The sequence below is a fragment of the Hyla sarda genome, chromosome 5, assembly GCF_029499605.1.
Source record: "Hyla sarda isolate aHylSar1 chromosome 5, aHylSar1.hap1, whole genome shotgun sequence".
Taxonomy (NCBI): Eukaryota; Metazoa; Chordata; class Amphibia; order Anura; family Hylidae; genus Hyla; species Hyla sarda.
In genome coordinates, this window is record NC_079193.1 from 115,899,385 (window position 1) to 115,926,975 (window position 27,591).

Genomic DNA, 27,591 nt, shown 5'->3' on the forward strand with positions numbered 1-27,591 from the left:
TACCTGAATGGTGCTATTCCATTCCCCTTTACCTGGTTGATTGTAATCCTTCCTGGACAACTTCTTCTCTCCCTCTGTACCAGTCTGTCTCTCTTTTTTTAGTTCATGTTTATTTACTTATTTTTGTTTGACCACCGGAGAAGGGGAATAGCACCGAAACTTGCATTAAAAAGTGACCTTTATTTTACAGCATTTTACTGGGTGTGCATTTGTTTCCTGTTCCATTAGAACATTTGCAATTGGACTTTTATTAGTCAAATGTGTAGGGCTAAGTGCAAGTATGGCTGCTAATTGAATACATACAAAGTATTTTATACACTGCTGATCTTGCAGGTTTTCCTACTTCGGCTGCGTTCACACCACGTTTTTGCAATACAGTTCCCGTATCAGGTTTTGGATAAAAAAAATAAAATAAAAAAAAAATAAAAACGGATTCCTCAAAACCTGGCTAAACTGTATCAAAACGTGTGTACAAATTTTTATCTGTATACGTTTGAAAACCGTATACGGTTTGAAAAATGATGTCCGGCTGCATCAATTTTTTAAAGAAAAAACGTATACGTTTTGAACTTTTCACTCCATTATGAATAAAGTTTCACTTGTTTGATTGAAATTCCAAGAAAAAAAAACTAAAGTTAAAAACCGTATGGTGAAAACTGGATGGAACCGTACGCACATATGGTTCTGAACGGTTCCCATTGACTCCCATGTTAAAAATAAATTAAATAAAAGTAAAAACCGTATGGTTTGAAAAACGGAAACAGCCGTATACATTATGGTGCATACAGTTTTGAATTGGAAGTCTATTGGCACGGTTTTCTGTACGGTTGCATATAATTATGCAACCGTACAAAAAACCGTGCCCATAGACTTCCAATTCAAAACCGTATGCACCATAATGTATACGGTTGTATAATATATATATATATATATATATATATATATATATATATATAATCTGTATGCCAAAACCATATAGCAAAATCGTGGTGTGAACACACCCTTACAAAGTATGTAGAGGTCTGTGGTTTTTATCATAGGTACTCTTCAACTGTGAGCCGGAATTTCGAAATCCAGAAAATTACATTGTATGATTAAAAAAAAAAAAAAAACATTTCATAGTTACATAGTTAGTACGGTCGAAAAAAGACATATGTCCATCAAGTTCAACCAGGGAATTAAGGGGTAGGGGTGTGGCGCGATATTGGGGAAGGGATGGGATTTTATATTTCTTCATAAGCATTAATGTTAATTTGTTCCATGAATGTATCTAATCCTGTTTTAAAGCTGTTAATTGTTCCTGCTGTGACCAGTTCCTGAGGTAGACCGTTCCATAAATTCACAGTCCTCACGGTAAAGAAGGCGTGTCGCCCCTTGAGACTAAACTTTTTCTTCTCCAGACGGAGGGAGTGCCCCCTCGTCCTTTGGGGGGGTTTAACCTGGAACAGTTTTTCTCCATATTTTTTGTATGGGCCATTAATATACTTATACACGTTTATCATATCCCCCCTTAAACGTCTCTTCTCAAGACTAAACAATTGTAACTCCTTTAATCGCTCCTTATAGCTAAGATGTTCCATGCCCCATATTAGTTTGGTCGCGCGTCTCTGCACCCTTTCCAACTCCGCAGTGTCCCTTTTATGGACAGGTGCCCAAAACTGAACAGCATATTCCAGGTGAGGCCGTACCAATGCTTTATAAAGGGGGAGTATTATGTCCCTGTCCCTTGAATCCATGCCTCTTTTGATACATGACAATATCCTGCCGGCGTTGGAAGCAGCAGCCTGACATTGCATGCTATTCTGTAGTCTGTGATCTACAAGTACACCCAGATCCTTCTCTACCAGTGACTCTGCCAGTTTAATCCCCCCTAAGACATACGATGCATGCAGGTTATTAGTACCCAGATGCATAATTTTACATTTATCCACATTGAACCTCATTTGCCAAGTGGATGCCCAGACACTGTCTATCCAAGTCATCTTGTAACCTATACACCTCCTCTATAGACTGTACCGTGCTACAAAGCTTGGTGTCCTCTGCAAAGATAGAAACAGAGGTGTTAATGCCATCCTCTATATCATTGATAAATAAATTAAACAGCGGGCCCAGTACAGAACCTTGGGGTACACCACTAATAACCGGGGACCAATCAGAGTATGAATCCTTGACCACCACACTCTGGGTACGATCCATGAGCCAGTGTTCAATCCAGTTACAAACAAAAATTTCCAAACCCAAAGACCTTAACTTACCTGTCAGACGTCTATGAGGGACAGTATCAAACGCTTTAGCAAAATCCAGAAACACTATATCCACAGCCATTCCTCTGTCAAGGCTTCTACTCACCTCTTCATAAAAGCAAATTAGATTGGTTTGACAACTTCTATCCTTAGTAAACCCATGCTGGCTATCACTTATAATACAATTATCCCCTATGTATTCCTGTATGTAATCCCTTATAAGTCCTTCAAACAATGTACCCACAATGCACGTTAAACTTACCGGTCTATAGTTTCCTGGGGAAGACCTAGAGCCCTTTTTGAAGATTGGCACCACATTCGCCTTGCGCCAGTCCCTTGGCACAATACCAGACACCAGAGAATCTCTAAATATCATGAACAGGGGTACAGATATTACTTACCTCTCTAAGAACTCTTGGGTGTAGTCCATCCGGCCCTGGGGATTTGCTTACATTTATATCACTTAACTTACCTTGTACCATCTCTACATTAAGCCAGTTCAGTACATTACATGATGTGTTACCAGCACTGACCTGGCCAATGTCAGCTCCTTTTTCCATAGTGTATACAGAACTAAAGAACCCATTCAGTAGCTCCGCTTTCTCTTGATCGCCTGTGACAACCTCCCCATTATCATTATTAAGGGGTCCTACATGCTCTGTCCTTGTTTTTTTTGCATTTATATATCTAAAAAAATATTTAGGATTAGTTTTGCTTTCTTTGGCCACCTGTCTCTCGTTTTGAATTTTTGCTGTTTTTTATTACATTTTTACAGATTTTATTAAGCTCTCTGTACTGTTTAAATGTTATCGCTGACCCATCAGATTTGTATTTTTTGAAGGCTATTTTTTTTGTTGTTTATTGCTCTTTTAACATCATTTGTCAGCCATGTAGGATTTAGTTTTAATCGTTTTATATTTGTTCCCCTTTGGTATATATTTAGCTGTATAGTTATTTAGAGTTGATTTAAAGATGTCCCATTTACCTTCTGTATCAGTATTTGACAACACCTCCCCCCAGTCTATGTCCTGTAGTGCAGCTCTCGGCCCAGGGAAATTTGCCTTTTTAAAGTTATATGTTTTTGCCTTCCCCGCCTGTCTTTGTTTTCTACATTTTAAGTCAAAAGTAACTATATTGTGGTCGCTATTACCAAGGTTTTCCCGCACAGTTACATTACCAACCAGCTCTGCGTTGTTGGAAATGATCAGATCCAACAAGGCATCACTTCTTGTTGGGTCCTCCACAAACTGGCCCATAAAATTATCCTGCAATAAATTTAGGAATTGTCGCCCCTTTGTAGTTTTAGCCAACCCCGGACCCCAATCTATATCTGGATAGTTAAAATCTCCCATTATTACTACTGTACCTGCCCGGGCGGCCCTCTCTATTTGTTTATGAAGCCGAACTTCTATCTCTTCAGTGATATTAGGGGGTCTGTAGATTACCCCAAATATTATTATTTTTTCAGTATTTCCCTCCTTTTGAAATTCTACCCACAGTGATTCCACCTCCTCAAAATCATCACACACTATGGCATCGTTCACACTGACTTTCATACCACTTCTTACATACAGACAGACACCACCACCTTTTCTGTTCATTCTATCCTTGCGAAACAATGTAAACCCCTGCAGATTGACAGCCCAGTCATGCGAGGAGTCCAGCCATGTCTCAGTGACCCCAACTATATCAATATGTTCCTCCAGTATCAAGGCCTCAAGCTCCCCCATTTTATTTGCTAGGCTTCTGGCGTTTGTGAACATACACTTTACATTTCCATCCTTTGTTATTGGGGTTAATGGGATTAAAGGGTGTAAGTTTTATTTTCCTATGAAACCTATTCCTATTAACTATTCTAACCCCTCCCTCCGCTCCACCCCCAGGTACATTTATAATTCCCACCTCTCTATCTACACTATCTTCCCCCTCTTTGCTGTAGGTTCCCTCCCCCCAAGTCCCTAGTTTAAACACTCCTCCACCCTTCTAGCCATCTTCTCCCCAAGCAAGGCTGCACCCTCCCCATTGAGGTGCAGCCCGTCCCTACGGTAGAGCCGGTAACCGACAGCGAAGTCAGCCCAGTTCTCCATGAACCCAAACCCTTCCTTCCTACACCAGCTTCTGAGCCACTTGTTTACCTCCCTCATCTCCCGCTGCATCTCTGGTGTGGCTCGTGGTACTGGTAGTATTTCAGAAAATACTACCTTGGAGGTCCTTGCCTTAAGCTTGCGGCCTAAGTCCCTGAAATCATTTTTAAGGACACTCCACCTACCTCTTACTTTGTCATTGGTGCCAATATGTACCATGACTGCTGGGTCCTCTCCAGCCCCGCCCAGCAACCTGTCAACCCGATCCGCGATAGGCCGAACTCGTGCGCCAGGCAGACAACACACTGTTCGGCGATCCCGGTCTTTGTGACAGATTGCCCTGTGTGTCCCCCTAATAATTTCATGACATAAGTATTTGATCACCTACCAACCAATAAGAATTCCAACTCACAGACCTGTTATTTTTTTCTTTAAAGGGTACTCAGGTGCTTAGACATCTTATCCCCTATCAAAAGGATAGGGGATAAGATGCCTGATCGCGGGAGTCCTGCCGCTGGGGACGCCCGTGATCTTGCATGCGGCACCCCGTTTATAATCGGTCCCCGGAGCGTGTTCGCTCCGGGTCTGATTACCGGCGACCACAATGCCGACAGCGTGTGACGTCACGCTCTGTCCCTCAATGCAAGCCTATGGGAGGGGGCGTGACAGCTATCACGCCCCCTCCCATAGGCTTGCATTGAGGTTGGAGCATGACGTCACACGGGGGGCGGAGACGTGACGTCACGCTATCGGCCCTTTGGTCGCCGGTAATCGGACCCGGAGCGAACACGCTCCAGGGACTGATTATAAACGGGGTGCCACGTGCAAGATCCCGGGGGTCCCCAGCGGCAGGACTCCCCTGATCAGGCATCTTATCCCCTATCCTTTGGATAGAGGATAAGATGTCTAAGCACTGGAGAACCTCTTTAAGAAGTCCTCCTGTTCTCCACTCATTACCTGTATTAACTGCACCTGTTTGAACTCGTTACTTATATAAAAGACACCTGTCCTCACACAGACTTCAACCTCTCCACAATGGCCAAGACCAGAGAGCTGTGTAAGGACATCAGGGATAAAATTGTAGCCCTGCACAAGGCTGGGATGGGCTACAGGTCAACAAGCAAGAAGCTTGGTAGAAGGCAACAACTGTTGGCACAATTATAAAAAAAATGGAAGAAGTTCAAGATGACAGTAATCTCCCTCGGTCTGGAGCTCCATGCAAGATCTCATTTCATGAGGCATCAATGATCATGAGGAAGGTGAGGGATCAGCCCAGAGCTACATGGCAGGACCTGGTCAATGACCTGAAGAGGACTGGGACCACAGTCTCCAAGAAACCCATTAGTAACACACAGCGCCATCATGGATTGCCTGTAGCGCACACAAGGTCCCCCTGCTCAAGCCAGGGCATGTCTAGGCCTGTCTTAAAGGGGTACTCCTCTGGAAAACACTTTTTTTACACTCATGGCCGTAAATGTTAGCACCCCTGAAATTTTTTTTAGAAAATGAAGTATTTCTCACAGAAAAGGATTGCAGAAACACGTTTTGCTATACACGTGTTTATTCCCTTTGTGTGTATTAGAACTAAACCAAGAAAGGGAGGAAAAAAGCTAATTGGACATAATGTCACACCAAACTCCAAAAATGGGCTAGACACAATTATTTGCACCCTTTCAAAATTGTGGTAAAATAAGATTGTTTCAAGCATGTGATGTTCCTTTAAACTCACCTGGGGCAAGTAACGGGTGTGGGAAATATAAAAATCACACCTGAAAGCAGATAAAAAGGAGAGAAGTTAACTTAGTCTTTGCATTGTGTGTCTGTGTGTGTGTGCCACACTAAGGATGATGAAAGGTGTCATCGCAGGATAGTCTGGATGGTGGATAAGCAGCCACAAACAAGTTCCAAAGATATTCAAGCTGTCCTGCTGGCTCAGGGAGCATCAGTGTCAGTGTGAGCTATCCGTCGACATTTAAATTAAATGAAACGCTATGGCAGGAGACCCAGGAGGACCCCACTGCTAACACAGACATAAAAAAGCAAGTCTACATTTTGCCAAAATGAACTTGAGTAAGCAAAAATCCTTCTGGGATAACTTCTTGTAAACAGATGAGACCAAGATAGAGCTTTTTGGTAAGTACCTACAGTGAAATATGGTGGAGGTTCAATGATGTTTTTGGGTTGTTTTGCTGCCTCTGGTGCTGTGTGCCTTGAATGTGTGCCTTGAAAGGCATCATGAAATCTGAGGATTACCAACGGATTTTGGGTTACACTGTACAGCCCAGTGTCAGAAAGCTGGGTTTGCATCAAAGATCTTGGGTCTTCCAGCAGGACAGTGACCCCAAACATACATCAAAAACACCCAGAAATGGATGGCAACAAAGCACTGGAGAGTTCTGAAGTGGCCAGCAATGAGTCCAGATCTAAATCCCATTGAAAACTTGTGGAGAGATCTTAAAGGGGTTTTCCAGGAATTTTTTTTTTTATTTGACTATGCTACAAGGGCTGTAAAGTTAGTGTAGTTCATAATATAGTGTCTGTACCTGTGTGTGACGGTTTTCTCACAATTCTTATGTGATTTTTCACCCCACTATTTATTTTTACCAGCATACAAAAAATGACTGTTGTCTCGGATTTTTCCCAGCTTGCAATGCAGCCGAGACCTGACCTCACTAGTCAGCTGATGACCGGGAGCCTGTCTGCCTCAATGGGTGGAGGGATCAATATGCAACTAATGCAACCGCTGTAGGCACCCTGATTGGAAAAACGCAGGTCTCTTGTTTCAATGGGTGGGGTGGCTGATGTGTGAGAGGGAGGAAAATGGCATTGTGGGATTTGTAGTCAAAAAAACAAGTCAAACAGGAAATACAAGTTCAGAAAAAGCTAGCCCCAGTGTTAAGGTAATCTCATGACAAAGCCATTTAGCCCCAAAACAAGCGCAGATCCTCCTTATGCATGTCCGTTACTGTCTGCCAGGTACGTACTAAAATCACCTTATGGTGGATAACCCCTTTAAAATTGCTGTTGGGAAAAGGCGCCCTTCCAATAAGAGAGACCTGGAGCAGTTTGCACAGGAAGAGCGGTCCAACATTCCAGCTGAGAGGTGTAAGAAGCTTATTGATTATGGGAAGAGACTGATTTCAGTTCTTTTTTCCAAAGGGTGTGTAACCAAATGTTAAGTTAAGAGTGCCAATAATTTTGTCCAGCCTATTTTTGGAGTATGGTGGGACATTATGTCCAATTTGCTTTTTTTCCCCCTCCCTTTTTGGATTAGTTCCAATACACACAAAGGGAATAAACATGTGTATAGCAAAACATGTGTTACTGCAATCCTTTTCTGTGAGAAATACTTCATTTTCTAGAAAAATTTCAGGGGTGCCAACATTTACGGCCATGACTGTAAATCAACTGGTGCCAGTCAAAGCTGTGCTGTAGGTTATACACTAGATTTGGGTAAAACGGATAATATGGCCTACTATGTATTGTTGGAAATGTTTAAGTAGGTCTACAAACTGTGAATTCTCCATATGATGCAAAACTACAACTCCCAGTATGCCCAGATAGCCGCCATACCCGCGCTGATACGTTGGCACAACCCTCATACCCGTGCTGATACCATAGGTTATGTGCTTCTTTTATTTTAGGTGAAACAGATAACATTTCCAACAATCTCAAATGGGCCATACCTACTAGATCAGTGGTCTCCAAACTTTCAATCCTTCAGATGTTGCAAAACTAAAACTCCCAGCATGCCCGTGCTGATCCCATCATAATACCTGTGCTGATAACTTATAAACGGTATTATTTGGGTGAAACAAATACGATTTACAACAATATAGAGTAGGCCATACCTACTAGGTTAGTGGTCTCAAATGTGTGGACCCTACAGATATTGCAAAACTAAAACTCTCAGTATGCCCGATTTAAAAAGTCAAACAGATTTGTAAATTATATTCTTGAGAGAGTAATGTAAGAATGGCACTCGCCCCTCCGGCTGCTGGAACAGTAATATTTATTGTGCAAAAGCAGGCAAACAAAAATACAGCATCAAGGGAGAGGGATGCCTAAAGAGATGGTGATGGCTATTTCACATGTATCACATGCTTTTTCAGACCACTCCCTTCTCCAAATACCTATGCAATGACATCAGGTGTATGTTTTAACCTATAAAGTGCCAAGTGGATTCAAAACAGGTAAAAGCATATAGAAAACACTCAGTTAAAGCTCAGAAGTTAACCGAACTCACTAAAATCAATCTTGTCGTTTAAATCTGCGGGTGCCTGTGCACCAGTACGCAGGATCCATCTGGCCTCTTGTTGATGGAGGAACCTTGTTCTGTCACCTCCGGCTTCTAGTTTTGATTCTTTCTATGCCTAAGAATTTTAACTCTGCTGCATTCCCTTCGTGTTCCACATGTATATGCTGTTTAAAAGGTTCCCCACGACTGATGGAATAAATTTGTTCCCGGAATCTAGTGTGAACAGGTTGCCGATGTAAAAATGACCACATTCACACGATATTCCGTACACAACAAATTTTAGTACGTCAGCATATGAAGTCCTGGACTTCAAATAAAAATCTCACCTAAGGAAAAGTTTCTTTTCCTCTTTTTTTTAAGGGAACCACACCAATTACAATCTCCACATCTGTGGTTGCCTTTTGGGAGAGTGGAACTCTGCCAATCTGTGCTGGATTGTGCAGAACAATAGCATGGATTACCCCCCCCCCCCCTCCCCACAGCTCAATCGCGGGGGGGCGAGCCACTGCTGAGGTAGCCTGAGGGCTTACTTCTACTTCCATGCCAGCTCCTGCGCTGTGGATGATGAATCCTTGCAGGACCAGGCTTTATCAATCGAGCGCAGAGAACGCAGATCAATGCGGTTTTATGGAACCGCATTGATCTGTATGAGGAATCATGATTCCTCTTAAAAGTGTAAAAAAAATAAATAAATAAAAATTTAATAATTTAAATAAAAATAAGTTTCAAAAATAAGTTTTAAAACACACATTAACCCCTTCCTTAAGTTTAAATCACCCCCCTTTTCCCAAATTCCATATTAAAAATATATAAACATAATAAAAATATGTGGTATTGCCGCGTGTGTAAATGTCCGAACTATAAAAGATATTGTTAGTTAAACCGCACGGTCAATGGCGTACGCGTAAAAAAAAATCCAAAGTCAAAAATAGTGTATTTTTGGTCAGTTTTTTATATAAACTATAAAGTGAATAAAAAGCTATCAAAACAAAAATGGTACCGATAAAAACTTCAGATCACGGCGCAAAATATGAGCCCTCATACAGCCTTGTATGTGAAAAAATAAGTTATAGCGGTCAGAAGATGACGGTTTTAAATGTTCCTGCATGTAGTTATTTTTTTCCAGAAGTACGACAAAATCAAACCTATATAAGTAAGGTATCGATTTAATCATATGGACCTACAGAATAAAGAGTCATTTTTACCGAAAAATGGACTGCGTAGAAACGGAATCCCCCACAATTTAGAAAATGGCATTTTTTTTTTAAAATGTTGTCGTACAAATTATAATTTTTTATCTGTTTCGCCTTGGATTTTTCGCCTTTTCAATTTCTACCTGTGGAAGCCTAAGACTGTTTACAAGCTCATCAGAGCTAAGGACTTGCTGGAGCTCGTTCCATGGCTCCCTAAGGCCACTGCAGAGACTGTTTGGGACAATGTAGCCTCTGCAAGGCTAACCAGTGGACACAAGGACTTGTTGTAGATGGCTATTCAGCGAGGATGGTCTCTGAGGTCATTCATGCATGCCCATGGCCTGAGCAGAACCAGGTACTGTCCAAGGTGCCTCTATGTGGAGGAAACATCCATGCATATCTTTTGGCAATGTCCCTTTGCGCAGAGTCTGTTGAACGTCTTGGAACTTAAATTGTTCTTGGGTACAGTCCCTAAAGTACCATTTGGTGCTTTATGGACTTTTTCCTGGGGTTCACGACATGGGGGCCTGGCGCCTGTTTTAAGGACACTATATGGCTGGCCAGGAGCCGCCGCCTCTTCAACAGGGAGGACATGTCCGTCCGTGACTGCCGCAGGCTGATCCACAGCCAGCTTGGAGACTATTCCATCTTGGACAGTCCGGACGTCAATGAGGACTAAAGCCCCTCTACTTCCCCCACCTCCCCATACGTTAGCTGAGTAGTTTGGCCCTGTGATCTGCCCCTCCATATCCCCATAGACCCCACACCCCTCCCTGATCAGATTGTAATGCTTTGTTGTTTTACTTTTTTCAAAAATGAGTGGTGGAGTGGAATGTTAGTGCAGCATGTGATACAGTGTAAAGCTTAGGGAACCTGTGCTGTATAGTATGCTATCATGCTATGTCTTATTGTAATTTATCGTATGATTTGTAATGACTGTTCACCCAAGCTCTTTCAATAAACTCTTTTCACTTTCTAAAAAAAATCATCCAAATAATTTTGTGTGTTTTTAGCGTGTAATAAACCATCCCCTGGAATAAAAGTAGTTTTGCCACCATGAACACATCCCTTATCCTGTGAATAGAAAAGTAATTGGTTGGGAATGGGGGGGGGGGGGGGGGTCCAGCTGCTAGGACCCCCTGCAATCTTGAGCATGGTGCTACTAAATGGAGCACAGTTGATTTTTTGCACTGCTGCTCTATTCTATATCTATAGGAGGGCTGATGATTGCAGACTACAGCTATAACCACTTTCTGTTTCTTTCATATAATGTATTAGTCTTTTAGGAAGTGCATGAATTGTTTTTTTTTCTTTGGGGCACTTATACTTTGTATTTGTGTATTAGGTGTGGTCATTGCAAGCAGTTTGCTCCAGAGTATGAAAGCATTGCAGAAACATTAAAGAAAAATGATCCACCTATACCTGTTGCTAAAGTAGATGCTACAGAAGCAACAAAGATTGCTGACAAATATGACATTAGTGGATATCCTACAATAAAGATATTCAAGAAAAGCCAGCCTGTTGATTATGATGGTTCACGGACAGAGAAGGGTAAGATAAGTACTAGGTTTGCTTTGTATACATTAAAGGGGTATTCCAGTGGAAATTATTATTATTATTATTATTTTTTTTTTAAGTCAACTGGTGCCAGAAAGTTTACAGATTTGTAAATTACTTCTATTTAAAGATCTTAATCCTTCCAGTACTTATCAGGTGCTCCACAAGAAGTTCTTTTCTTTTAGAATTTTATTTTGTCTGACCCCCAGTGCTCTCTGACACAACTGTCCAGAGCAGCAGCAAATCCCCATAGCAAAACTCTCTCTGGACAGTTCCTGATATGGACAAAGGTGTCATCAAAGAGCACAGTGGTCAGACTGGAAAGAAATTCAAAAAGAAAACCACTTCCTGTGGAACATACAGAAGCTGATGAGTACTGGAAGGATTAAGATTTTTAAATAGAAGTAATTTACAAATATGCTTAACTTTCTGGCACCAGTTAATAAAAAAAAATAAAAAAATAAAAAAGTTTCCACTGGAGTACCCCTCCATGAAGGCCGGAATCGTGACTTCACGATACTCCCGACCCCGTGGTCATCATGCTACACATTTGGAGCCTACAGTGCTGCGGAGAACTCACAAAGGTGGGTGCGCAATGACAGATTGCAGGGGTTCCCAGCGGCAGGACCCCCGCGATCAGACTTGTTATCCCCTTTCATTTGGATAGGGGATAAGATGTATTAAGGCTGGAGTACCCTTTTAAGGCCCCTTTCACACTACATGTATCATCCTGTAAAAACGTCAGTCATTTCTCCTGTCAAATAGTTCTGAAAACGGCCGTCACTGGGATTTTTTTGACAATCTTTTTCCATCAGGTATGTCCGTTTTTACTAATCTGTTATTTTTGCCGGCACAAAAGACTGTGCATGCACAAATTTTTGTTCCGGCCAAAAAAGGTGAAGTACTGTCCGTTAAAATTTACCATTGAAGTCTATGGGAAATGGATGTTCACAAAAAAAATCCGTTATCATCCGTTATTGTCCGTCTTTTTATGATCCGTTTTTTGTACTGATCATGCTCAGTACAGAAATAAAATAACGGATGATAACGGATGGTACATGTCCGTTATTTTGACAGAATGTCCGTTAAAATTGGTCATCAGTTATCCTCTGTTGTATTCAGTTATTTTATCCATTTTTTTCATGAATTTTTTCAGAATGCAGGAACATAACAGTAGTGTGAAAGGGGCCTAACTGTGCAAATGTATTTTTATAGCATGTTTAAAAGGAACCTATATAGCACAACACTATAACCATTACATTGGAGGTGATATATTTAATGTATGGAAAGTTAGACAAGAAGATTGGAAATTTTTGTCCTACACTGAACAAGGGGATGTGGGCTTAGTGAAAGTTTTTGGGCTTTAAAGCAATCTAACTTAAAAAGGGTTTAAAATTAGACTAGATAATCTAATGATAACCTAGGTTTTAAAACAGTCTGAGCAACTTTCAGAAAACTGGCACACTTTTTTTTTAGCTATCTAGTCCAGCTATCTAGCCACTATCCAAAAAACTAGACACTTGTTTATCTCCCTCATTGTTCCAGCTTCTTTCTGTGCTGAGACCCCTGTATTGTCTGATACAGCGTCCCCATTTTTTTGTTTATGCGGTTGTTGAGCTCCTCCTCCAGGCTAGGGATTAATTAATAACTAAAAACTAAAGATCTCTAATTCTTTAATAAAGATAGATTTTTCCAAAGAATTGAGGTTGGGTAGGTGGCTACTCAGCTGCCACATGTCTCTGTACATCAGCTAGTACCTGGAGATGCCACGTTAAGGGTCAAGTCAAAGTTGCAGATGCTTTTTATCAGGGCATTGTGAGCACCAGTGGCTGACAGCAAGCAATTAGCGCCTTAGATTGCCCAGTAATTGAGGCCAACACCTCATACAAATGCATTTGTTTAGTTAGACATTTCTGTTTTAAAATGTTATTTTAAATAAAAGAAAATTTACTGGTAATGAGTATTAAAGGGGTATGCCGGTGGAAAACATTTTATATTATTATTATTATTATTTTTTTAATCAACTGGTGCCAGAAACTTAAACAGATTTGTAAATTCTATTAAAAAAATCTTTATCCTTCCAGTACTTTTTAGCAGCTGTATGCTACAGAGGAAATTCTTTGCTTTCTGAATTTCTTTTTTGTGTAGTCCACAGTGCTCTCTGCTGACACCTGATGCCAATATAAGGAACTGTACAGAGTAGGAGAAAATCCTCATCGCAAACCTATGCTACTCTGGACAGTTCCTGACACGAACAGAGGTAGCTGCAGAGAGCACCGTGGACAAGACAAAAAATAAATTCAAAAAGCAAAAAATTACCTCTGAAGCATACAGCTGCTAATAAGTACTGGAAGGATAAAGATTTTTTTAATAGAAGTAATTTACAAATCTGTTTATCTTTCTGGCACCAGTTCATTTAAAAAAAAAGTTTTTCACCAGAGTACCCCTTTTTAAAGTACAGATTACCTAACAAAATATAATGTAAACAAGTACACCAAGTAACCGAATTACATTCATCTGGTGAATTTGCCTAAATGGAATGCTACAGTCTTAAAAAGCAAAGCCATTTTTAAACTTTAAGATTAGGAAAGTTAAGTGAATACCATGACACACGAGCTTACAGGGGAGATGATGGTAAGGCTGGGTTCACACCACGTTATTGCAGTACAATTCCCGTATACGGTTTCAATTTGAAAAACGTACGGAACCGTATGCAGTGACTCTCCATTGAAAACCGTATTTCAAAAGATGCATCAGGTTGTGTCTGTTTTGCATCCTGTACGGTTTTGTCCATTTTTTTTTTCCCGTACCCAAAACCGTAGCCTACCATGTTTTTGGTCCGGGTGAAAAACTGTACTGAAACGTATAAGTTTTTTTATTTATTTTTGTTACATGGGAGTCTATGGGAACCATACAGAACCGTATGTGCGTACGGTTCCATCCGGTTTTCACCATACAGTTTTTGACTTTGCACAGTTTTTTTTTTCTTGGAATTTCAATCAAACAAGTGAAACTTTGTTCATAATGGAATGAAAAGTTTGCGTTTTTTTTTCTTAAACGGATGCAACTGGACATCATTTTTCAAACCGTATACAAATTAAATTTGTACACATGTTTTGCTACAGTTTAGTCAAGTTTTGAGGAATCCGTTTTTAATGAAAAACCTGATACGGGAACTGTATCGCAAAAATGTGGTGTGAACCCAGCCTAATACAGGTACATAAGGTAAGGGGTGTTTAAAAGGGTATTCTAGTATCAGAAAATTGTATTTAAATAGAACTATTCCCCCAAAATAAATAGTATAGCTTTGCATACATATTCACACCCTTAGACTTTTGTACACTTTTTCACTGTATAACCACATATTCTAATTTATTTCACTACAATTTTATTGAATGGACCAACACAAAATAGTCCATTATTTGGAAGGGTTCTGGGGTTCAAAATAATTAGCAAATATAAATCTGAAAGTGTTAAATGTATGTTTTCACCCTCTTTACTTTAAAATCCCTAACAAAGATCTGATGCAACCTATTGCCTTAAAAAGTCACATAATTAGTTAATAGGGTCCACCTGTCTGCAGTTTAATTCCAGTATAAATACTCCTGTTCTGTGAAGCCCTCAGAGTTTGGTCAAGAGCATTACTGAAAAAATAGCAGCATAACCACCAGGGAGCTCACCAAACAGGTCAGGGTGGAGTTGCGGAGAAGTACAAAGCAGGGTTAGGTTATTTATCTAAACAAAAAAAACAAAAAAAGATTTTAACACCTCAAGGAGCACTGTATAATCCATAATCAGAAAATAGAAAGGATAGGGAACATCCGCAAGCCTACCAAGAAAAGACTGTCTACCCAAACTGACAAGCCAGTCCATGAGACAATCAGAAATGTAACAAAGAGGCTCATGGGAACTCTATTGGTGCTGCAAATATTTTTACAAGGGGAGGAGGAATAAACGAAAGTGCAAAAATGTTTTTTTGGGGGGGGTTTTTTTGGTCTTTTTGTTTTGTATTTGTTTTTCAGTTCATTGAATTTCAGTTCTACAGTTGGGTAACAGGTTTTTCTTTTTTTTTTTTAACAGCAATTGTAGCTAAAGTTAAAGAGGTTTCGGATCCTAACTGGACAATCCCACCTGAAGCAACAATAGTTTTAACTGAAGCTAATTTTGATGATACAGTAGAAGCTGCAGACATCATACTAGTCGAATTTTATGCACCATGGTAAGTGCTATAAACTGAAATGTCAATTTAATCATGCAGTGTACTGTATCACTCATTGGCCCACATTAACTACTTCTACTTCTGACTATAAAAAGTAAACAGACAACGGAGCAGTCCTACTAAAAAGACAAAAGGAAGTTCAGAAGATAAAAAAAAAAAGGAAAGAGATTGTGTCTAGCATATTGGTGATAAAATTACATTTATTTAAAAACTCTGAAGTTAGGTCTTCGGCAGGGCCCTTGCTTCAGACAACTCACAGTATAGAAATATAATTCATAAACAGATATACTCAGAGATTTCATATATAAATTACACTAAATCACAAGGGGGTTACATTTAGTGAACTAAATAATGTACTTAGTATATGGGACAAGTAGATACTGCGCTCTTGTGCGCACAAAGGTACAGTCTGACAATTGCTTAACCAGGGTTATAAAGAGGTAAGTAATGTCGCAAGTTCAAGTGGTGTAGACTATGATGTTAGTTAATCCTGTATTGGTTTATGAATCCAAGTTAAGAGGGGTTTTTGCAGCCCTGGAGACTCACTGTTATGAGCCCTGTCTGCGCAGGGTAGATGAAAGAGCGCGCGTATCAGTGCTTAGGCATAGACCTCTATACTCCGGGGACACTGTACAAGAGGAGGATGTGGCTGCACAATGTGCCTCTTACCGGATCAGTTGGTAAGTTTTGCGATAAAAAGAGCGTGGCGGCATTGCAGATCATCCGGCCCTGTGTGTCTCTACCCCGATGGCATGGGGAAGGATGTGAGAGAGCAGTGGAGGTCCGGTGCTGTTGATCACTTGCCGGCAATAGGTTTTAGCTGCTTTTCAATGGCTCTGCTGGGGCAGTGGCGGATTCAAAGTTGTCCCAATACTTGTGCAGGTAAAGTCTTTAAACCAGACGCGTTTCGGGGAGCCTTGTCCCCTTTTTCAATGGTGCAAATAAAAGACTGAACTTCTGGCTCCTGCGGCATCCTGCGCTGTTGCTGTGCGCATGCGCAATGATGAGTGACTTCCTCAACGCATCGTCACAGTCAGTGCTCACAGTGACAGCTCAGGACGCCGCCGGAGCCAGAAGTAGCGTGGACCCTGGGAACAGGTAATTATATAACCGGGGATGGGGAGGCAATGGGGCAGCGGCGGTGGTTGGACTCAGGATCGGCAGGGGGAGAGAAGCGAGTGGCAGCGGTGGTCTCTGGCCAGAGGATAGGGGGGGGCAGCGGCGGTAGTGGTCGGACTAGGGAGGACTCCAGAACAGGCAGGGGGAGAGAAGCGGGTGGCGGTCTCTGGCCCCGCAAAAGCCGCTGTAGTTCATGGATTTAAAGCGCCCGCTTTGAATCATTGTTCTGCTGCGGCTTCTGCGGGGGGCAGGGGGGGTTGAAATGGCCGATAACTTATACCGGAATATCGGTAGAAGTTATTGGTAGAGATGAGCGAATTTACAGTAAACTTGATTCGTCACGAACTTCTCGGCTCGGCAGTTGATGACTTATCCTGCATAAATGAGTTCAGCTTTCAGGTGCTCCCGTGGGCTGGAAAAGGTGGATACAGTCCTAGGAGACTCTTTCCTAGGACTGTATCCACCTTTTCCAGCCCACCGTAGCACCTGAAAGCTGAACTCATTTATGCAGGATAAGTCATCAACTGCCGAGCCGAGACGTTTGTGACGAATCGAATTTACTGTAAATTCGCTCATCTCTTGGTATCGGCTATCGGCCTCAAAGTTACATAGTAAGTATGGTTGAAAAAAGACATACGTCCATCAAGTCCAACCAGGGAATTGAAGTGTAAGGGGATAAGGGATGTAGTTTTATAATTCTGCATAAGCATTAATGTTATTTTGTTCCAGGAATGTATCTAACCCTGTTTTAAATCTGTTAATTGTTCCTGCTGTGACCAGTTCCTGAGGTAGACGTTCCATAAATTCACAGTCCTCACGGTAAAGAAGGTGTGTCGCCCCTTTAGACTAAACCTTTTCTTCTCCAGACGGAGTGAGTGCCCCCTCGTCCTTTGGGGCCCCCCGGGGGGGGTTTAACCTGGAACAGTTTTTCTCCATATTTTTTGTATGGGCCATTTATATACTTATATACGTTTATCATATCCCCCCTTAAACGTCTCTTCTCAAGACTAAACAATTGTAACTCCTTTAATCGCTCCTCATAGCTAAGATGTTCCATACCCCATATTGGTTTAGTTGCGCGCCTCTGCACCCTTTCCAACTCCGCAGTGTCCCTTTTATGAACAGGCGACCAAAACTGAACAGCATATTCCAGGTGATACCGTACCAATGCTTTATAAAGGGGGAGTATTATGTCCCTGTCCCTTGAGTCCATGCCTCTTTTTATACATGACAATATCCTGCCGGCTTTGGAAGCAGCAGCCTGACATTGCATGCTATTCTGTAGTCTGCGATCTACAAGTACACCCAGATCCTTCTCTACCAGTGACTCTGACAGTTTAATCCCCCCTAAGACATACGATGCATGCAGGTTATTAGTACCCAGATGCATAACTTTACATTTATCCACATTGAACCTCATTTGCCAAGTGGATGCCCAGACACTTAGTCTATCCAAGTCATCTTGTAACTTATGCACATCCTCTATAGACTGTAATGTGCTACAAAGCTTGGTGTCATCTGCAAAGATAGAAACAGAGCTGTTAATGCCATCCTCTATATCATTGATAAATAAATTAAACAGCGGGCCCAGTACTGAACCTTGGGGTACACCACTAATTACCGGGGACCAATCAGAGTACGAATCATTGACCACCACTCTCTGGGTACGATCCATGAGCCAGTGTTCAATCCAGTTACAAACTAAAGTTTCCAAGCCCAAAGACCTTAACTTACCTGTCAGACGTCTGTGAGGGACAGTATCAAACGCTTTAGCAAAATCCAGAAACACTATATCCACAGCCATTCCTCTGTCAAGGCTTCTACTCACCTCTTCATAAAAGCAAATTAGATTGGTTTGACAACTTCTATCCTTAGTAAACCCATGCTGGCTATCGCTTATAAGGGATTACATACAGGAATACATGGGGGATAATAGTATTATAAGTCCTTCAAACAATTTACCCACAATGCACGTTAGACTTACCGGTCTATAATTGCCTGGCGAAGACCTAGAGCCCTTCTTGAAGATTGGTACCACATTAGCCTCGCGCCAGTCCCTTGGCACAATACCAGACACCAGAGAATCTCTAAATATCATGAACAAGGGTACAGATATTACTGAACTTACCTCTCTAAGAACTCTTGTGTAGTCCATCCGGCCCTGGAGATTTGCTTACATTTACTTTACTTAACTTACCTTGTACCATCTCTACATTAAGCCAGTTAAGTACATTACATGATGTGTTACCAGCACTGACCTGGCCAACGTCAGCTCCTTTTTCCATAGTGTATACAGAACTAAAGAACCCATTCAGTAGCTCCGCCTTCTCTTTATCGCCTGTGACAACCTCCCCATTATCATTATTAAGGGGTCCTACATTCACTGATTATCGGCATCGGCCCTAAAAAAAAATCAATATCGGTCGATCCCTAGAATTAATAACTAAATGTATTTAAGTAGAGAGTTTCAAACATAGAGAAATGAACATTTTTCCAATTTTTCACCAAAATTGCTTCATGTATCAACAAAAATTTACCACTAATATAAAGAACAATATGTCTCGGGGGGAAAAACAGTCTCTGTATCACTTTGCCAGGTAAAAGCAGTCCAAAGTTATTACCACTCAAAGAGACACGTCAGATTTAAAAAAGGACTGGGGCAGGAAGGGGTTAAAGGAAAAAAATTAAAAAATAGTCACCTGGTCCCGTAGTCTGCAGAGCGGCCTCTTTTCCGCTCTTCTCCTGTCTGTAATCCGGCGCATGATGACATCACTCATGCACAGAGAACGCTCAGGACTCTATTGCGCTGTCTGCATATTGCAGGCAGCTACGAGAGATTGACGGGGTGGGGAGCCAATGGCTCTTTGCTTTGGCACACAGCAGAGCGTCGCATTTAGCTATAGGCGCATCTGTAAGACCCGCTTTAGTAAAATGCTTCCAGGATGTGGCACTGTAGAGTGGTGATGTGCATTGTACGCTGGCGTACAATGGGGGGGGGGGGTCGATCAGCGAGTTAGGCAGCTACGAGGCCTTAGGTGGCCGCCTAGCTTATCTAGTGGGAGTTTTTTATTGGGGGGGGGGGACAGTGTAAAGGATGTATATATAGTGTTTACCCTTTATTTTGTGGTAGTGTAGTGTTTTTAGGGTACATTCGCACTGGCGGGGGTTTACGGTGAGTTTCCCGCTAGGAGTTTGCACTGCGGCGGAAATTTTGCCACAGCTCAAACTTGAAGCAGGAAACTCACTGTAAACCTGCCTGTGTGATTGTACCCTGTACATTCACATGGGGGGGGTTGGCAAACCACCAGCGGTTGCAAAATTACAACTCCCAGCATGCACTGACAGACCGTACATGCTGGGAGTTGTACTTTTGCAACAGCTGCAGGCACACTGGTTGGAAAACCTTTAGTTTGGTTCTGTTACCTAACTCAGTATTTTCCAACCAGTGTGCCTCCAGCTGTTGCAAAACTACAACTCCCAGCATGTTCTGATCGCCGAAGGGTATGCTGAGAGATGTAGTTATGCAACAGCTGGAGGTACGCAAAGACAACTGTTTGGGCATGCTGGGAGTTGTAGTTTTGCAAGATCTGGAGGGTCACAGTTTAGAGACCACTGCACAGTGGTCTCTAATCTGTAGCCCTCCATCTGTTGCAAAACTACAAATCCTAGCATGCCCAAACAGCTGTCTGGGCATCCTGGGAGTTGTAGTTTTGCAACATCTGGAAGGCTACAGTTTAGAGTCCACTGTACGGTGGTCTCAGACTGTAGCCCTCCAGATGTTGCTAGGCAACTCACAGCCTTCTGTAGGATTCAGGGAGTCGCATCGCCGTCCTCTGCTGCCGCCCATCGTCACCCGCTGCCTCCGCCACCGGTCGGTAAGTGGACCTTCGGCGCCGGTCCCTGTGTGTTTCCCGGTTCTGCCCAGCCTACTGTGGGTGGGCAGAATGGGGGGAACCGAACGTTAACCCCCCACCCCCCGCCCCTGATCTGCTATTGGTCGTCACTTCTGAAAGACCAATATCGGGAATAGGAGGGGTGGCACCCCTGCCACCTCACTCCTATCCCTTCAGTGGGATCGGACGTCTTGGACAACCCTGATCCCCTTTATTTTTCGGATCACCGGAGACCCGTATGACCGGAATTGCTGAAAATCGCCGGTGTGAATTCAGTCTCAGGACCCCCCCTGGGCATTGGCAAAATGAGACAGGTGGCCAAAGAAAGCAAAATGAGAGACAGGTGGCCAAAGAAAGCAAAACTAATCCTAAATATTTTTAGATACCGTATATACTCGAGTATAAGCCGAGTTTTTCAGCACGATTTTTCGTGCTGAAAACACCCCCCTCGGCTTATACTCGAGTGAACTCTCCACCCGCAGTGGTCTTCAACCTGCGGACCTCCAGAGGTTTCAAAACTACAACTCCCAGCAACCCCGGGCAGCCATCGGCTGTCCGGGCTTGCTGGGAGTTGTAGTTTTGAAACCTCCGAAGGTCCGCAGGTTGAAGACCACTGCGGCCTTCGACATCATCCAGCCCCCTCTCACCCCCCTTTAGTTCTGTACAGTACTCCCCTCCGCTCGGCGCTGGTCCGGTGCTGCAGGACTGTCCGGAGAGGAGGTGGTCCGGTGGGATAGTGGTTCCGGGCTGCTATCTTCACCGGGGAGGCCTCTTCTAAGCGCTTCGGGCCCGGCCCCAGAATAGTCACGTTGCCTTGACAACGACGCAGAGGTACGTTCATTGCCAACGTACTTCTGCGTCATTGTCAAGGCAACGCCTCTATTCTGGGCCTGAAGCGCGGAGAAGAGGCGCCCCCGGTGAAGATAGCAGCCCGGAACCACTATCCCACCGGACCACCTCCTCTCCGGACAGTCCTGCAGCACCGGACCAGCGCCGAGCGGAGGTGAGTACTGTACAGAACTAAAGGGGGGTGAGAGGGGGCTGGAAGATGTCGAAGGCCGCAGTGGTCTTCAACCTGCGGACCTCCGGAGGTTTCAAAACTACAACTCCCAGCAAGCCCGGACAGCCGATGGCTGCCCGGGCTTGCTGGGAGTTGTTTTGAAACCTCTGGAGGTCCGCAGGTTGAAGACCACTGAGGGCGGATGATGACAAGAGGATGATGAAAGGGGGGTGTGGGATGATGACAAGAGGATGATGAAGGGGAGTGTGGGATGATGATGAAGGGGGGTGGGGATGATGACAAGGGGATGATGAAGGGGGGGGTGGGATGATTACAAGGGGATGATGAAGGGGGGTGGGGATGATGACAAGGGGATGATGAAGGGGTATGTGTGGGATGATGAAGGGGTATGTGTGGGATGATGACAAGGGGATGATGACAGGTGATGATGATGAGGGTCTGGATGATGACAGGCGGTGATGATGATGAGGATGTTAATGACGGGTCTGGATGATGACAGGGGGGGATGATGTATTTCCCACCCTAGGCTTATACTCGAGTCAATAACTTTTCCTGGGATTTTGGGTTGAAATTAGGGATCTCGGCTTATACTCGGGTCGGCTTATACTCGAGTATATACGGTATATAAATACAAAAAAACTAAGGACAGAGCATGTAGGACCCCTTAATAATGATAATGGGGAGGTTATCACAGGCGATAAAGAGAAAGCAGAGCTACTGAATGGGTTCTTTAGTTCTGTATATACTAAGAAAGAAGGAGCTGACATTGGACAGGTCAGTGCTGGTAACACATCATGTAATGTACTGAACTGGCTTAATGTAGAAATGGTACAAGGTAAGTTAAGTAATATAAATGTAAGCAAATCTCCAGGGCCAGATGGATTGCACCCAAGAGTTCTTAGAGAGGCAAGTTCAGTAATATCTGTACCCCTGTTCATGATATTTAGAGATTCACTGGTGTTTGGTATTGTGCCAAGGGACTGACGCAAGGCGAATGTGGTGCCAATCTTCAAAAAGGGCTCTAGGTCTTCCCCAGGAAACCATAGACCGGTAAGTTTAACGTGCATTGTGGGTAAATTGTTTGACGTACTTATAAGGGATTACATACAGGAATACATAGGGGATAATAGTATTATAAGTGATAGCCAGCATGGGTTTACTAAGGATAGAAGTTGTCAAACCAATCTAATTTGCTTTTATGAAGATGTGAGTAGAAGCCTTGACAGAGGAATGGCTGTGGATATAGTGTTTCTGGATTTTGCTAAAGCGTTTGATTCTGTCCCTCATAGACGTCTGACTGACAGGTAAGTTAAGGTCTCTAGGTTTGTAAATTTTAGTTTGTAACTGGATTGAACACTGGCTCATGGATCGTACCCAGAGAGTGGTGGTCAATGATTCGTACTCTGATTGGTCCCCGGTTACATAGTTAGTACGGTTAAAAAAAGACATACGTCCATCAAGTTCAACCAGGGAATTGAAGGGATGGGATTTTATATTTCTTAATAAGCATTAATGTTATTTTGTTTCAGGAATGTATCTAATCCTGTTTTAATGCTGTTAATTTTTCCTGCTGTGACCAGTTCCTGAGGTAGACTGTTCCATAAGTTCAAAGTTCTCAAGGTAAAGAAGGCGTGTGGCCCCTTGAGACTAAACTTTTTCTTCTCCAGACGGAGGGAGTGCCCCCCCATCCTTTGGGGGGGTTTAACCTGGAACAGTTTTTCTCCATATTTTTTGTATGGGCCATTAATATACTTAGACGTCTCTTCTCAAGACTAAACAATTGTAACTCCTTTAATCGCTCCTCATAGCGAAGATGTTCCATGCCCCATATTAGTATAGTCGCGCGTCTCTGCACCCTCTCCAGCTCCACAGTGTCCCTTTTATGGACTGGTGCCCAAAACTGAACAGCATATTCCAGGTGAGGCCGTACCAATGCTTTATAAAGAGGGAGTATTATGTCCCTGTCCCTCGAGTCCATGCCTCTTTTGATACATGACAATATCCTGCTGGCCTTGGAAGCAGCAGCCTGACATTGCATGCTATTCTGTAGTCTGTGATCTACAAGTACACCCAGATCCTTCTCTACCAGTGACTCTGCCAGTTTAATCCCCCCTAAGACATACGATGCATGCAGGTTATTAGTACCCAGATGCATAATTTTACATTTATCCACATTGAACCTCATTTGCCAAGTGGATGCCCAGACACTGTCTATCCAAGTCATCTTGTAACCTATACACCTCCTCTATAGACTGTACCGTGCTACAAAGCTTGGTGTCCTCTGCAAAGATAGAAACAGAGGTGTTAATGCCATCCTCTATATCATTGATAAATAAATTAAACAGCGGGCCCAGTACAGAACCTTGGGGTACACCACTAATAACCGGGGACCAATCAGAGTATGAATCCTTGACCACCACACTCTGGGTACGATCCATGAGCCAGTGTTCAATCCAGTTACAAACTAAAATTTCCAGACCCAAATACCTTAACTTACCTGTCAGACGTCTATGAGGGACAGTATCAAACGCTTAAGCAAAATCCAGAAACACTATATCCACAGCCATTCCTCGGTCAAGGCTTCTACTCACGTCTTCATAAAAGCAAATTAGATTGGTTTGACAACTTCTATCCTTAGTAAACCCATGCTGGTTATCACTTATAATACAATTATCCCCTATGTATTCCTGTATGTAATCCCTTATAAATCCTTCAAACAATTTACCCACAATGCATGTTAAACTTACCGGTCTATAGTTTCCTGGGGAAGACCTAGAGCCCTTTTTGAAGATTGGTACCACATTCGTCTTGCGCCAGTCCCTTGGCACAATACCAGACACCAGTGAATCTCTAAATATCATGAACAGGGGTACAGATATTACTGAACTTACCTCTCTAAGAACTCTTGGGTGCAATCAATCTGGCACTGGAGATTTGCTTACATTTATATTACTTAACTTACCTTGTACCATCTCTACATTAAGCCAGTTCAGTACATTACCTGATGTGTTACCAGCACTGACCTGTCCAATGTCAGCTCCTTCTTTCTTAGTATATACAGAACTAAAGAACCCATTCAGTAGCTCCGCTTTCTCTTTATCGCCTGTGACAACCTCCCCATTATCATTATTAAGGTGTCCTACATGATCTGTCCTTGGTTTTTTTGCATTTATATATCTAAAAAAATATTTAGGATTAGTTTTGCTTTCTTTGGCCACTTGTCTCTCATTTTGAATTTTTGCTGTTTTTTATAAAATTTTTACAGATTTTTATTAAGCTTTGTGCTGTTTAAATGTTATAGTTTACCCATCAGATTTGAATTTTTTGAAGGCTATTTTTGTTGTTGTTTATTGCTCTTTTAACATCATTTAGAGGATGGTATTAACAGCTCTGTGTCTATCTTTGCAGATGACACCAAGCTTTGTAGCACAGTACAGTCTATAGAGGATGTGCATAGGTTACAAGATGACTTGGATAGACTAAGTGTCTGGGCATCCACTTGGCAAATGAGGTTCAATGTGGATAAATGTAAAGTTATGCATCTGGGTACTAATAACATGCATGCGTCGTATGTCTTAGGGGGGATTAAACTGGCAGAGTCACTGGTAGAGAAGGATCTGGGTGTACTTGTAGATCACAGACTACAGAATAGCATGCAATGTCAGGCTGCTGCTTCCAAGGCTGGCAGGATATTGTCATGTATAAAAAGAGGTATGGACTCGAGGGACAGGGACGTAATACTCCCTATTTATAAAGCATTGGTACGGCCTCACCTGGAATATGCTGTTCAGTTTTGGGCACCAGTCCATAAAAGGGACACTGTGGAGCTGGAAAGGGCGCAGAGATGCGCGACTAAACTAATATGGGGCATGGAACATCTTAGCTATGAGGAGTGATTAAAGGAGTTACAATTGTTTAGTCTTGAGAAGAGACGTTTAAGGGGGGATATGATAAATGTATATAAGTATATTAATGGCCCATACAAAAAATATGGAGAAAAACTGTTCCAGGTTAACGCCCCCCCCCCCCCCCCAAAAAAAAAGACGAGAGGCACTCCCTCCATCTGGAGAAGAAAAATTTTAGTCTCAAGGGGCGACAGGCCTTCTTTACCATGAGAACTGTGAACTTATGGAACAGTCTACCTCAGGAACTGGTCACAGCAGGAAAAATTAACAGCTTTAAAACAGGATTAGATACATTCCTGGAACAAAATAACATTCATGCTTATGAAGAAATATAAAATCCCATCCATTCCCTGGTTGAACTTGATGGACGTATGTATTTTTTCAACCGTACTAACTATGTAACGGGATGCCTGCTGAATGATTTCAGCAGGCATCCCGTTCCGATCACCACCCAGCAAGCTTCGGTGATCGGAAATGCAGAGGGCATACAGGTACGCCCTCTGTCCGGGACACGAGGGCGTATCCATATGCCCTCCGTCCCCAACAATTTAAATTAGTACCATTTTTGTATTGATCTGACTTTTTAACCCCTTGAGGATGCAGGGTTTTTCAGTTTTTGCACTTTCGTTTTTTCCTCCTTACCTTTTAAAAATCATAACCCTTTAAATTTTCCACATAAAAATCCATATTATGGCTTATTTTTTGCGTCACCAACTCTACTTTGCAGGGACATTAGTCATTTTACCCAAAAATTCACGGCAAAACGGAAAGAAAAATCATTGTGCGACAAAGTCTAAGAAAAAACGCCATTTTGTAACTTTTGGGGGCTTCCGTTTCTACGCAGTGCATATGTCTGTAAAAATTACACCTTATTATTCTGTTGGTCCATACGGTTAAAAGGATACACTACTTATATAGGTTTCATTTTGTCGTACGTCTGGAAAAAATCATAACTACATGCAGGAAAATTTATACGTTTAAAAATATCCCCTTCTGACCCCTATAACTTTTTTAGTTTTCCCATGTACAGGGCGGTATGAGGGCTCTATTTTTGCGCCGTGATCTGAAGTTTTTATCTGTACCATTTTTGTTTTGATCTTTTATTCATTTTTTAATGGTATAAAAAGTGACCAAAATACGCTTTTTTGGACTTTGGAATTTTTTTTACGTGTACGCCATTAACCGTGCGGTTTAATTAACGATATATTTTTATAGTTTGAACATTTACACACGTGGTGATACCACATATGTTTATTTTTATTTACACTGTTTTTTATTTTTTTTTATGGGAAAAGGGGGGTGATTCAAACTTTTATTAGGGAAGGGGTTAAATGACCTTTATTAACACTTTTTTTAAACTTTTTTTTTGCAGTGTTATAGATCCCATAGGGACCTATAACACTGCACACACTGATCTCTCATGCTGATCACTGGCGTGTATTAACACGCCTGTGATCAGTGTTATCGGGGCTTGACTGCTCCTGCCTGGATCTCAGGCACGGAGCAGTCATTCGTCACCGAGGAGGCAGGTAAGGGCCCTCCCGGTGTCCTTTAAGCTGTTCGTGACGCAGCAATTTCACTGCGGCGGACCCGAACAGCCCGACTGGGCAGCCTGGTCACTTTCACTTCAGACGCGGCGGTCAGCTTTGATCGCCGCGTCTGAAGGGTTAATACAGGGCATCACCGCGATCGGTGATGTCCTGTATTAGCCGCGGGTCCTGGCCGTTGATGGCCGCCGGGACCGACCCGATATGCCGCGGGGACACCGCGTGACCCCGTGGCATATCGCGGGAGCTGGCGGAGGACGTAAATATAAGTCCTTCATTGTTAAGGGGTTAATTGCGTTTAACTTTTACTGGGATATTATAAAAATTGCAATTTGGGGATTTTTTTTATATTTTTTTACTGTACAGGATATGTGTTATATTTTAAGAAAGCGGCAATACAAAATATGGTTCTTTTTATTATGTTGTTTTTATATAGGCAAAGGGGGTGATTTGAACTTTTATGTGTCTTTTAAACTTTTAATAAACATTATTTATTTTATTTATTTTTTACACTTTATTATTAGTCCCTTAGGAGACTTTTAGGAGGACTCA

At 42.4% G+C, this 27,591-nt stretch overlaps 1 protein-coding gene across 1 annotated transcript in view; it reads left to right on the plus strand.

Moving 5' to 3' along the window:
• PDIA4 (protein disulfide isomerase family A member 4) overlaps positions 1-27,591 on the plus strand; it is a 92,545-nt gene that overhangs the window by 24,255 nt on the left and 40,699 nt on the right. The window contains exons 3-4 of the mRNA XM_056520136.1: positions 11,124-11,329; positions 15,416-15,554. Coding sequence (XP_056376111.1) covers positions 11,124-11,329; positions 15,416-15,554 — 345 coding nt within the window. The remainder of the gene's footprint in view (positions 1-11,123; positions 11,330-15,415; positions 15,555-27,591) is intronic.